The following is a 12563-nucleotide window of genomic DNA, read 5'->3' as shown; positions in this document are numbered from 1 at the left end:
AATTTACTTTGTCGTTTTATGGGAATCCTTTGAGTTTTTGAATGCACAATTTTAAACGCTACTAACAGTCTAGGACACCTTGTTTTTTTAAACCCCAAACGCAAAATATTTTATTGTATGTCACTTACCAAAAATATCATCAATATTTTTGATAATGTGATTGAAAAACTGACGGTTTTCCATGTTGCCTAGGACAACGTCATTTAACACAACGGCAATTACAAATTCAAAATTTTAACATCAATAACACGCAAAGCACGAACGACTAAAATCGATTTTAAAACACGCCGCCGTCCAAACGTGTATCTCTTAATGAAAGGCCAAAGAAAAACAAACTGATATCGATGTCTTGAACGAAAGGACAATTTAAGTGACCGTAACGAGCAGCACTAAAACAAAGACTAGTCGAAAGGAGTTCATGAAAGAAACCCACAGCCTGTCTGTCTGTCTGGTGTCCATCACACAAAAAGCAGTGACATCGATGCCCAGGCAGACCGACCACCCATCATTGTTCACCTGGACTTTTTAAAGGCAGTATTGACCCTCAAGTTTAAGGCTGACCCATATGGTCATTGTCATAAGGTATGAAGCAGTGGAAGCAAATCAAACACTATTTATTATTAAAAACTTGCATGATGACCAACCCCAGGAACTGAATTAAATGCCTCATAAAAATTACACCAACTACCACTAAGTAGAACTAATTCAAGCTATAGCCAACTTTATTCAATGTTTTGACTAACAGAGAACATGCAATGCAAGGCGGCAACACCTAATAAAAAAAAAAACAATTTTATTTTAAACACCACTGGAATATTAAAAAGAATCCTAGAAGACCTAGTTTGTATAACAAAACCATGTCACCTTCATGCTACATGCCTGTGTAAAACTAGCCACCGGAGATCCTTGGCCCGGCGGTGGGAGGTGCAAAAATCAATGCATTACTGCGCAGTGGGAAGATATGACGTACTTAATGTTGATCTGTCGTAGCCTGTGATAAGAGCCACCATGGTGTATAGTTGCTAAACGCTTGGCAAGAACATCAACAAGAAATTTTCTCTGGTGGTGAAGGTGTTTGTTCCCTTACTTATATTGTTTCGGTTTCATAAATCAATTCATACGCTCCCCCGGCACATTGGTCGAGAATACAAAAACCAAGTTAGAGCGTGCTAAGTTTGACCGGGTCGAATCTTATATACCCTCCACTATGGATGGCATTTGTCGACTTCTATGCGCGGTATATCTTTTTAGGCAAACAAAGAATATTGAATAAGAACTGTTATGCTATTGGAGCTATATCAAGTTATAGTCCGATTCGGACCATAAATGAATGCTGAACATTGTAGAAGTCATTGTGTAATATTTCAGTTCATTCGGATAAGAATTGAACCTTGTAGGGTCTCAAGAAGCAAAAGCGGGAGATGGGTTTATATGGGAGCTGTATCAAGCTATTGATCGATTCAGACCATATTAGACACGTATGTTGAAGGTCATGAGAAAAGCCGTTGTACAAAATTTCAGCCAAATCGGATGCGAATTGCGCCCTCTAGAGGCTCAATAAGTCAAGATTCCAGATCGGTTTATATGACAGCTATACCAGGTTCTATACCGATTTACGCCACCGATACGCATAGTTATTGGAAGTCATAACAAAACACCTCATGCAAAATTTCAGCCAAATCGGCTGAGAATTGTGCGCACTATTGTCTCAAGAAGTCAAGATCCAAGATCGGTTTATATGACAGCTATACCAGATTATGAACCGATTTGAATCGTACTTAACACAGTTTTTGGAAGTGATACCTTAACACTACGTGCAAAATCGGATGAGAATTGCGCCCTCTAGATGCTCAAGAAGTCAAGACCCAAGATCGGTTTATGTGGCATGGGCCGATTTGAATCATATTTAGCGCAGTTGTTGAAAGTGATACCAAAACACCATGTGCAAAATTTTAGTCAAATCAGACGAGAATTGCGCCCCCGAGAGGCTCAAAAAGTCAAGACCCAAGATCGGTTTATGTGGTAGCCATATCAAAACATGGGCCGATTTGAATGATACTTAGCGCAGTTGTTGAAAGTGATACCAAAACACAACGTGCAAAATTTCAGTCAAATCGGGCGAGAATTGCGCCCTCTAGAGGCTCGAGAAGTCAAGACCCAACATCGGTTTATATGGCAGCTGTATCAAAACATGGACCGATTCAAACCATACGTAGCGCAGTAGTTAGAAGGAATACCAAAACACCACGTGCAAAACTTCAGTCAAATCGGTTGAGAATTGCGCGCTCTATTGTCTCAAGAAGTCAAGATCCAAGATCGGTTTATATAACAGCTATACCAGATTATTAACCGATTCAAACCATACTTAGCGCAGTAGTTAGAAGAGATACCAAAACACCACGTGCAAAATTTCAGCCAAATCGGTTGAGAATTGCGCGCTCTATTGTCTCAAGAAGTCAAGATCCAAGATCGGTTTATATGGCAGCTATACCAGATTATGAACCGATTTGAATCGTACTTAGCACAGTTGTTGAAAGTGATACCAAAACACTACGGGCAAAATTTCAGTCAAATCGGATGAGAATTGCGCACTCTAGAGGCTCAAGACGACAAGACCCAAGATCGGTTTATATGGCAGATATATCATAACAGGGACCGATTTGGCCCATTTACAATACCAACCGACCTACACTAATAGAAAGTATTTGTGGAAAATTTCAAGCGGCTGGCTTTACTCCTTCGAAAGTTAGCGTGCTTTCGACAGACAGGACGGACGGACAGGCGGACGGACATGGCTAGATCGACTTAAAATGGCATGCCGATCAAGAATATATATACTTTATGAGGTCTCCGACGCATATTTCGAGGTGTTACAAACAAAATGACGAAATTAGTTTACCTCCCATTCTATGGTGGAGGGTATAAAAATAGAAAAAAGGCATTTAGTTTGGCCGGGCCGAACTTTGGTTACCCACCACCTTGGATATGTATATCAACAACCTTTCATCATAATACGGTAAAAAAAAATTTTACATTTATGAACCCATAGTCCGATCTCCACCTTATTCAAAAAGGCCATAAAAGGTTCTAACACAATTCGTTGTACCAAATTTATAGATTAAAAAAAATTCACCTTTTATGGGCCTAAGAACTTAAATTGGGAGATCGGTTCATGTATGGGGCAGTTATATTCATATATACACCGATCTGAACCATATAAGACTCGGATTTCCAAGAGCTTAATAGGGCTCGCTATGCCAAAATTCACTGAAATCTGGCAATAAATGCGCATTTTATAGGTCGGGAGATCAATCTTTATGACAGCTATATCTACATTTATACCCATCTGGGCCATATTGAACTCCAACAACCTTACACAGTCCACGGTGTAGAATTTCAGCGAAATCGAAAAAAACGTGCTTTTGTTGTCCCAAGAACTTGAAACGGGAGATCGGAATATATGGGAGATAAATTCAAAATGCATTTGTATTTTTGCATAACACAGCTCACTGTACCTAACTTCTGCGAAATCGGACAATAAATGTGGCTTAAATCGGCAGATCGGTCTATATGGGGACTATATCAAGATAAAGTCCAATATCTTTGGACCAATATCCTACAAACAAAAATTAAATCTGTGCTTTTTCAGCTTAATATTCTTATACCCACCACCATAGGGTAGGGGTTGACTAATCTAGTCATTCCGTTTGTAATAAATTGCAAATTTTGTCCATGAACATTCCACTAAGGAACAGGGGCAAACTTCTCACATATCAATAAGTGCAGTCCGATTTAAGTTTTAAGCTCAATGATAAGGGGCTTCCTTTTTATAGCCGAGTCCAGTTTTTGTCCGATTTGGCTGAAAATTTGCATGTAATATTCTGTTGTGGCTTCCAATAACTGTGTTAAGTATGGTCCAAACTGGTCTATAACCTGGTAGAGCTCACATATAAACCGATCTCCCGATTTGACTTCTTGAGCCCTTATAAGCCGCAATTTATGTCCGATTTGGCTGAAAATTAGAATATAATGTTCTGTTGTGACTTCCAATAACTGTGTTAATTACGGTCCACATCGGTCTAAAACCTGATATAGCTCCCATATAAAACGAACTTCCGTTTTGATTTCTTGAGTCCTAACAAGCCCCAAATTTTGTCCGATTAGGCTGAAATTGTGCACGTGGTGTTCTGTTATGGCTTCCAACAATTGTGAGAAATATGGTCCAAATCGGTTATAACCTGATATAGCTCCCATATAAACCGATCTCCCGATTTGACTTCTTGAGTCCTTACAAGCCGCAATTTTTGTCCAATTTGGGTGAAATTTTGCATTTGGTGTTCCGCTATGACTTCCAACAATTGTGACAGATACGGTCCAAATCGGTCTATAACCTGTAAACCGGTCTTTCAAAAGGAGGGCATATACATTTTTAGTTTCGAGAGACGACCCGCCCTAATATATCTACTTTATAGGGTCGCAAATGGATATTTATGTGTTGCAAACGTAATGACAAAATGAAAATATCCCCATCCTTCGGTGGTGGGTATAAAAACATCTTTGTATTTTCCCTTAACGTCTTCGACCGAAGCATCATAGAATATAAAATGGGAAATCCGTGATAAATTGCAAGTGTTTAAATCTTCTGTCTGCAGCCTTTCCTGACTTGGAAATTACGAATATGTCTATGTATTTTTAGGAATTGCAGCGATTGTTGCTTTTCTTGCAATTAATTCAACATGTCGTAGCATGGCTATGTAGTATGAATCGATGAATCGTCTCCGTTACCAGACCGTATTGTCAAGTCCCAGCAATCCCGATGACAGTGCAACTAATATTATGCTATGTTTCTTTTTCTTCTTAACGATGCTGGAGGAGGGGAAATGGTCGAGTACTAAGGCTCGAGTGCTAAGTACGGCCGGGACGAATCTTATATACTCCCTTCACCATGGATCGCATTTGTCCAGTTCTTTGCCTGGTATTTATTTGTAGGCAAACCGAGGATAATGGATATGAATCGCCATGCTATTGGAGCTATATTAGGTCATGCACCGATTCGGGCCATACTTGGTTTTCTTGTTGAAGACAATAATAGTAACCATATTGCGAAATCACAGCCAAATCGGATAAAAATTGCTCCCTATGGGGGCTCCAGATGTAAAATCGGGAAGCAGGTTTATGTGAGGGCTATATGAGCTAACGGATTGATTCAGTCCATACAAGATTTTACCAGAGAAAGAAGAAGTCTTCGTCAGATGACTCTGAACACCAGTCCCTTGTCAACTAGTATAGCTCGGTGGAACCGCTCCATCAATCGAGGTTCTATTGGTATTTTCCAAGACAATGTTGTTCCCTTCACAGTTTGGAGAAATTCCATCTTAGTCATTACATTCGTAGGTTAGATTGAAAAGACGATGGATTCTAACGCAACTCGTGCCAGGCTATAGACCGATTCAGATCATAATAAACACGTTTGTTGATTGTCACGAGAGGATCCGTCGTACAAAATTTCAGGCAAATCGGATAATAATTGCCACCTCTAGAGGCTCAAGAAATCAAGTCCCCAGATCTGTTTATATGACAGCTAAATCAGGTTATGAACCGATTTGAACCATACTAGGCGCAGTTGTTGGATATCATAACAAAACACGTCGTGCAAAATTTCATTCCAATCGGATAAGAATTGCGCACTCTAGAGGCTCAAGAAGTCAAGATCCGAGATCGGTTTATATGGCAGCAAAACATGAACCGATTTAAACCATACTTAGTGCAGTTGTTGGAAGTGATACCAAAACATCACGTGCAAAATTCCGACCAGAATTGCGCCCCCTAGATACTGAAGAAGTCAAGACCCAAGATTGGTTTATATGGCAGCTATATCAAAACATGGACCGATATGGCCCATTTACAATACCAACCGACCTACACTAATAAGAAGTACTTGTGCAAAATTTCAAGCGGCTAGCTTTACTCCTTCGAAAGTAAGCGTGCTTTCGACAGACAGATGGACGGACATGGCTAGATCGACATAAAATGTCGCAACGATCAGGAATATATATACTTTATGGGGTCTCAGACGATTATTTCGTGTAGTTACAAACAGAAATTATTATACCCCTATCCTATGGTGGAGGGTATAAAAATCATGTTTTAAAAGCCTTTGTCCTTCTTAAGTCTAGAAGGCTTCTCACTATAGCTGGCAAACTATCGATTTTTGCAATATTCGATATTTGCGATATTTCTTGTAATAAATATCGAAAGTATCAATACTATCGTTAATTTCCCATCACCTATATGTTGAACGAAAATGAGAAGTAAAAATCCGCAAATCGATGCACATAGAAGCAATATAAATGCACAGACCGTATAAAAGCAAATTTAGTAAAGTCAGTTGGAAGGCATGAGAGAAATCATTGTACAAAATGTTAGTCCAATTTGATAAAAACTGTGACCTCTATAGGCGCAATGTATCTTTTGGGACACATTCAGTTTCAGATCGCTTATTTTTCTTAAATTTTGAAAAGCAAATGAACTTTGCCGCTAATATCGATAGGAAAAATATCAACCGATATTCATACAAAAATAGAATATCGATAGTGTCGACAGTGCCATCGATATTTTGTCAGCTCTACTTCGCACTGCTCGGTTATTTACTTAAAAAGTTGTAAATTATATCCACTTTTGTTATGTTTCGGACCACTGTGCATTCGTGTTTTAAAAATTGCATATTTTAGCTTAATCGTTAATAAATTTTAACAAGCAGTGACTGTAAAAAAGCTTTTAATTTTTTTTCACAACAAATATAAATGTGGATTAAAACCATAACAAAAAAAAGAAAAAAGAGAGAGAGAATCAAAGTAATAAAACATGCGCCCAATTACAATGACATCCCTTTTGAAGCCAATTAAAAAGAAAATTCGAAAAACAAATCGTTAACATATACAAAGGACAAACTCAACCACATATACACATGCACATGCACACACACACAAACATTTACAACAAATAATAAAACGGTTAGGAGACTATAAAGCTGCCCACCCAAAACCCCATTAACTAACAAAGAAAGAGAAATTGATAATACACCAATCCTTAGAGACAAGAATTCTTGACCCACTTACCTTGGTCGTTGAGCAGTTGAGATTCTAAGTCCTCGGCCCCAAAATTCTTTAGAAGTAGGCCATAGTTGAGGTTTTCTTTGAGACCATCATCAGCTAGATATTGTTCGGGTGTCTTACCCATCTGTAGGGAGGAAGTAGATAGTCATTTTAATATTTACCGTTAATATCAATAATTTTAAATTTGTCACTTCAAATCATTAGCAATGAAATCGATATGTATCGAAATGGGTAATTTTAATTGCACCACTGGTCTGGTTCCCTTGGATGGCGCAACCATTTTGCTGGGCACATATGTTTATTCTCAGACATTTTTAGACCTTAGTTAATACCCCTAGATGACCAAGGGCTATATTTAAGATGTCAAAACTAAGTGGGCCACATAAACCATATTCAAGGTAAGAGAGTTAACGCGGCCATGCTTGCCTTGTTCGCCACCATCAGATAAATTAAACATTTAGTTTGCTGTTCATAGCAGACAATTTTCGTGTAAAAATGGGTTTTATCATACAGACTTTAGTGAAATAATACCATGAAAGACTAATGCCCAAAAAATCAGCCACGAACTGTAGATAAGGGGTGTATCGTATGTAGACAATTTATTGAAAATACCTGAAATAGGGTTGTACCTTTTATATACATACTAGCTGGCCCTTTGGATGTGGTCCAAATTTTAAAGTAACTTATATTCGTATTTCACTCCAAATACCCCTCGTAGGCCACCGGAGCGAAGAGGCTAGCATGTCCGCCTATGACGCTGAACGCCTGGGTTCGCATCCTGGCGAGACCATCAGAAAGAAATTAATGCTGGCAACATTTGTGAGGTACTATGTCATGTAAAACTTCTCTCCAAAAAGAGCTGTGGTATAATTTTGTGGTGTTGGGACCCTCCGGAAATTGACGCAAGTTTTTATATAAGTTTCGTATTGTACACTCAAATATCTTTCCTTTGAGTCCCATATCGTCCCATTCGGTTTACATGTTTATTTGGGGGATAATTTTAGAGTAAGGTGACCAGTCTGGGAATTGACCCAAATTTGTAGGTATGTTGCGTGTTCTACTCAGAAGTACCTTGCGTTTGAATCCCAAATTGTCCCGATTGGCCTACATTTTTGTATGGTGGATTTTGGGGTGCACTTGAGCAAATTTTTATACAAGTTTCGTATTCTAAATACTTCCTATGAAGAAGAAACAACAGCGTGCAGCACGTTAATTTTTATATATAGGTGCTATATATAGCCCCTACCGTGGCGGTATTGTATAGTTCTACGAAAACGTGGACCGATACTAAAGGGTGATTTTAAAGCTTTGTGTTTTTACTAAAAAATTAATAAAACACTTCAATTTGCATCATCCTTGCCAAGTCATTCCGTTTGTAACACCTCGAAATATCGATTTGCAACTTGAGCTTGACTTGCATGACATGTGGTTTCAACAAAACGGTGCCACATGCCACACAGTACGCGTAACAATGGAGGGGCGAGTTCGGTGAACATTTTATTTCACGATTGAGACCGGTCAATAGACCGCCTAGATCATGCGATTTAATACCCTTAGACTATTTTTTGTGGAACTGTGTTAAAGCTCATGTCTATACATACAAGCCCGCTTCAATTAACGCATTGGAAGACAACATTGAAACATTTATTCGTAAGATACTAGCCGAAATGTTGGAAAAAGTATGCTTAACAAGTAAGAGCGTGCTAAGTTCGGCCGGGCCGAATCTTATATACCCTCCACCATTGATCGCATTTGTCGAGTTCTATGCGCGGTATCTCTTTTTAGACAAACATAGAATATTGAATAAGAACTGTTATGCCATTGGAGCTATATCAAGTTATAGTCCGATTCGACCATAAATGAATGCTGAACATTGTGGATGTCATTGTGTAATATTTCAGTTCATTCAGATAAGAATTGCGCCTTGTAGGGGCTCAAGAAGCAAAATCGGGAAATAGGTTTATATGGGAGCTGTATCAAGCTATTGATCGATTCAGACCATGTTAGACACGTATGTTGAAGGTCATGAGAAAATCCGTTGTACAAAATTTCAGCAAAATCGAATGAGATTTGCGCCCTTTAGAGGCTCAATAAGTCAAGATCCCAAATCGGTTTATATGGCAGCTATATTATGTTCTATATCGATTTACGCCATACTTAGCACAATTATTGGAAGTCATAACAAAACACCTCATGCAAAATTTCACCCAAATCGGATAAGAATTTCGCCCTCTGGAGGCTCAAGAAGTCAAGACCCAAGATCGGTTTATATGACACCTACACCAGATTATGAACCGATTTGAACCATACTTGGCACAGTTGTTGGATATCATAACAAAACACGTCATGCAAAATTTCATTCCAATCGGATAAAATTGCGCACTCTAGAGGCTCAAGAAGTCAAGACCCAAGATCGGTATATATGACAGCTATACCAGATTATGAACCGATTTGAACCATACTTGGCGCAATTGTTGGATATCATAACAAAACACGTCGTGCAAAATTTCATTCCAATCGGATAAGAATTGCGCCTTCTGGAGACTCAAGACCCAAGATCGGTTTATATGGCAGCTATATCAGGTTATGGACCAATTTGAACCATACTCGGCGCAATTGTTGGATATCATAACAAAACACGTCGTGCAAAATTTCATTCCAATCGGATAAGAATTGCGCCTTCAAGAGGCTTAAGCAGTCAAGACCCAAGATCGGTTTATATGGCAGCTATATCAAAACATGAACCGATATGGCCCATTTACAATCCCAACCGACCCTCACTAATAGGAAGTATTTGTGCAAAATTTGAAGCGGCTAGCTTTACTCCTTCGAAAGTTAGCGTTCTTTCGACAGACAGACGGACGGACGGACATGGCTAGATCGACTTAAAATGTCGTGACGATCAAGAATATATATACTTTATGGGTCTCAGACGAATATTTCGAGTAGTTACAAACAGAATGACGAAATTAGTATCCTATGGTGGAGGGTATAAAAATAGACTAAGTGGACCTCACGATCAACATTTAAATGAAATAATCCTCAATCATTACATTAGATTGGCGTCAATATCGATTGAAATAAAGACTTCATGAATTTTTCTGAATTTTATGTGTTTTTTTCGAAAAGCTTTCCTATAGCTCTTAAAAATAACCCTCTTAAAAAATAACCCCTCTGGACGGTGTAAAACCCTTTGAATAACAAAACAATTTATATTTTGAAAATTCTGGCGGGGGACTAAAATTTTTCTGGGGGTGCTAAGCCCACCCCAGAGTTCATTCTACGCCTATGGCCTCCAAATAAACCGATCTGCGAATTTGACTTCTCGAGCTTCTAAAAGTTTTTGTTTTAACACGATTTGGCTAAAATTTGGTACGTGTAGTATACTTGTGTCCTCAAATCCTCACAACGATTCCCACCCTGATAGGTTCCTATATATAGGTCTTTCAAAACCGATACCTCGCTATGATTTTTTGAGACAATAGAAGCCTTAATCAAAATAATTGAAATGAGGATTCACTACCATCATTAACACTAGTCGCTACAGCGGCGAAAAGAGGGAGGGATGGACATGCACCTTAGCCAGTAATAGGCATTTTGTGTGCCCTAAATACTAAAAAGTAACCTCTACAAAAATTTTATTTAGGAATTCCGTGCTACTTACTTACTTGGTAATAACATAGCACATGATCCAACGTCTCATCATCTTCCCGACATGCCCTAAACATGCCTTCACTTGCCGCACCGACTTTGCATAAGTTAGGTCGCAGTCCTATGTGTCCTGTTATGATACCGAAAGCTATACTGACCTCAAAAAGCCTCGTCTTCGACGTCCTACCGACGCTATTCCACTGCATTACATGCTTACTTAACTCCGACTGCGTCGATTCGAAGACCTTCACTGCCAAATAGTCTTCTTTTACATTCCCCCTTACTCCGCTATGGCCCGGCACCAAACGATGCTGATTGTGCCATCCTCAGAGAAGGCATTAATGTCTTACACTCCAAGACTGTACGTGACCTTACCGTCCTGGTTGTTATCGCCTTGATGGCTAGTTTACTGTCCGTAAAGATATTCACGCTCGACGTCATCGGATAATAAACACACCACCTCACGTATTCCGTGTTCGCCCGGATCTCATCAAATCAGATCTCATTCCCTGGGTTCTCAATGCAGAACCCCAGGCCCACTCTGTCCTCTAGCTTTGATGCATCCGTGTAACATGATCTTCCAGATGGCAATACTAGGGTTCCGCCAATTCGCTGGCAGCAGTACCTCACACTATCTCTCTATGGGTCAGATATCTAGAATAGTCTCCAGTGCACTAGTGGCCGTGGTCCTCATCGCTCCGCCTATGCCAAGACGACTTGTTTTCTGAACCTGTTGTATTATCAGTCAGCATCCGTAATAGGTCATTTATGGTGGTCACCCATAGGAGTGACGAACAAATGCCCCCCCGTGTGGTGTCCTGTGCCACTTCCTCCCTTATATTTATGTCATGGGATCCACAAACCACCTGGTAGTGGTCTAAGGATTGGATCAGTGGGTCGGTCTGCACATTGTTAAAACCCCCTCGATGTCAATGCATACCTCCAATGTTTACATCTTGGCATCGTATTTAGGCAGTTCACTGGATGTCCTACTATTTATCATGGTATCCACAATACGTTCCATGGTTCCACAGTACGCCCTTTGGTGTCGCATAACTTCCCTTGTCGGGCTTGGGTATAAATACCACCCTTGCCTTCTGCCTGGCTTTCGGAGTATATGGAAGTCTTAAGCACGCTGTGAAAATATAAGCCAGATGTGGCGCCAAATAGTTTGCCTCCTTTTGAAGTAGCGCCGGAAATATCCCATTAGGTCCGGTCGACTTAAATGTTTGGAGGCTTCCCAAGGCATCCTTTACCATGAATTCTGAAATGATAAGCCTTCGATCAATCGATCAACTACCATGTCGTTTTTGCGACGTGCTCTGTTATAAAGTCTGTGGACCTCTTTCCCAATATTGCGTATCTCCCCGGTCATTCAGGGTTTTTCTTGGGCTGATGTCCTTTCTCGAAGAGGACAACTATCTTCGAAAGACCCACTGGTGCAGTTGCAATCCTGTTGACATTGTCTTCAATATCTTGGGAAATCTAAATTATCTTGCCCAAGTATTCTTCTGAGTAGTCTTCCGAATTTTGGCAAGTTAATTTTCAACTTATTACGAAAGCTTGTCAGATTCAGCGTTGGCCGTGTTATTCTAAACCTAAAGTAGCGATGGTTTCAGAAGGAATACTCCATGGAGACTCCAATCCTTAATCTCATCGATTAGATTTTCCGAACATATGGTCACATCTAATACCTCTTCCCTAATCCTATAAACAATCTCATTGTCCGTTCCCCGCTTGTCCAACAAAGTAAATTTGGTGCGAAATTGTGTGATAATCAAGAATTGTTGCTTCACT

General features: G+C 39.7%; 1 protein-coding gene across 12 annotated transcripts in view; it reads right to left on the bottom strand.

Annotated features, from left to right (window-relative positions):
* LOC106087756 (arginine kinase) overlaps positions 1-12563 on the bottom strand; it is a 159395-nt gene that overhangs the window by 24727 nt on the left and 122105 nt on the right. For 10 of the 12 annotated variants that reach the window (XM_059369207.1, XM_013252897.2, XM_013252901.2 and 7 more), the window contains one exon: positions 7119-7239. In XM_059369207.1, the coding sequence (XP_059225190.1) occupies positions 7119-7239 (121 nt within the window). Of the gene's footprint in view, positions 1-128; positions 381-7118; positions 7240-12563 lie in introns of those variants that run through there. The other 2 variants (XM_013252908.2, XM_013252907.2) reach the window with 2 other exon arrangements.

Source organism: Stomoxys calcitrans, chromosome 5 (genome assembly GCF_963082655.1).
Source record: "Stomoxys calcitrans chromosome 5, idStoCalc2.1, whole genome shotgun sequence".
Lineage (NCBI taxonomy): Eukaryota > Metazoa > Arthropoda > Insecta > Diptera > Muscidae > Stomoxys > Stomoxys calcitrans.
This window is presented reverse-complemented; position numbering and strand designations above follow the sequence as displayed.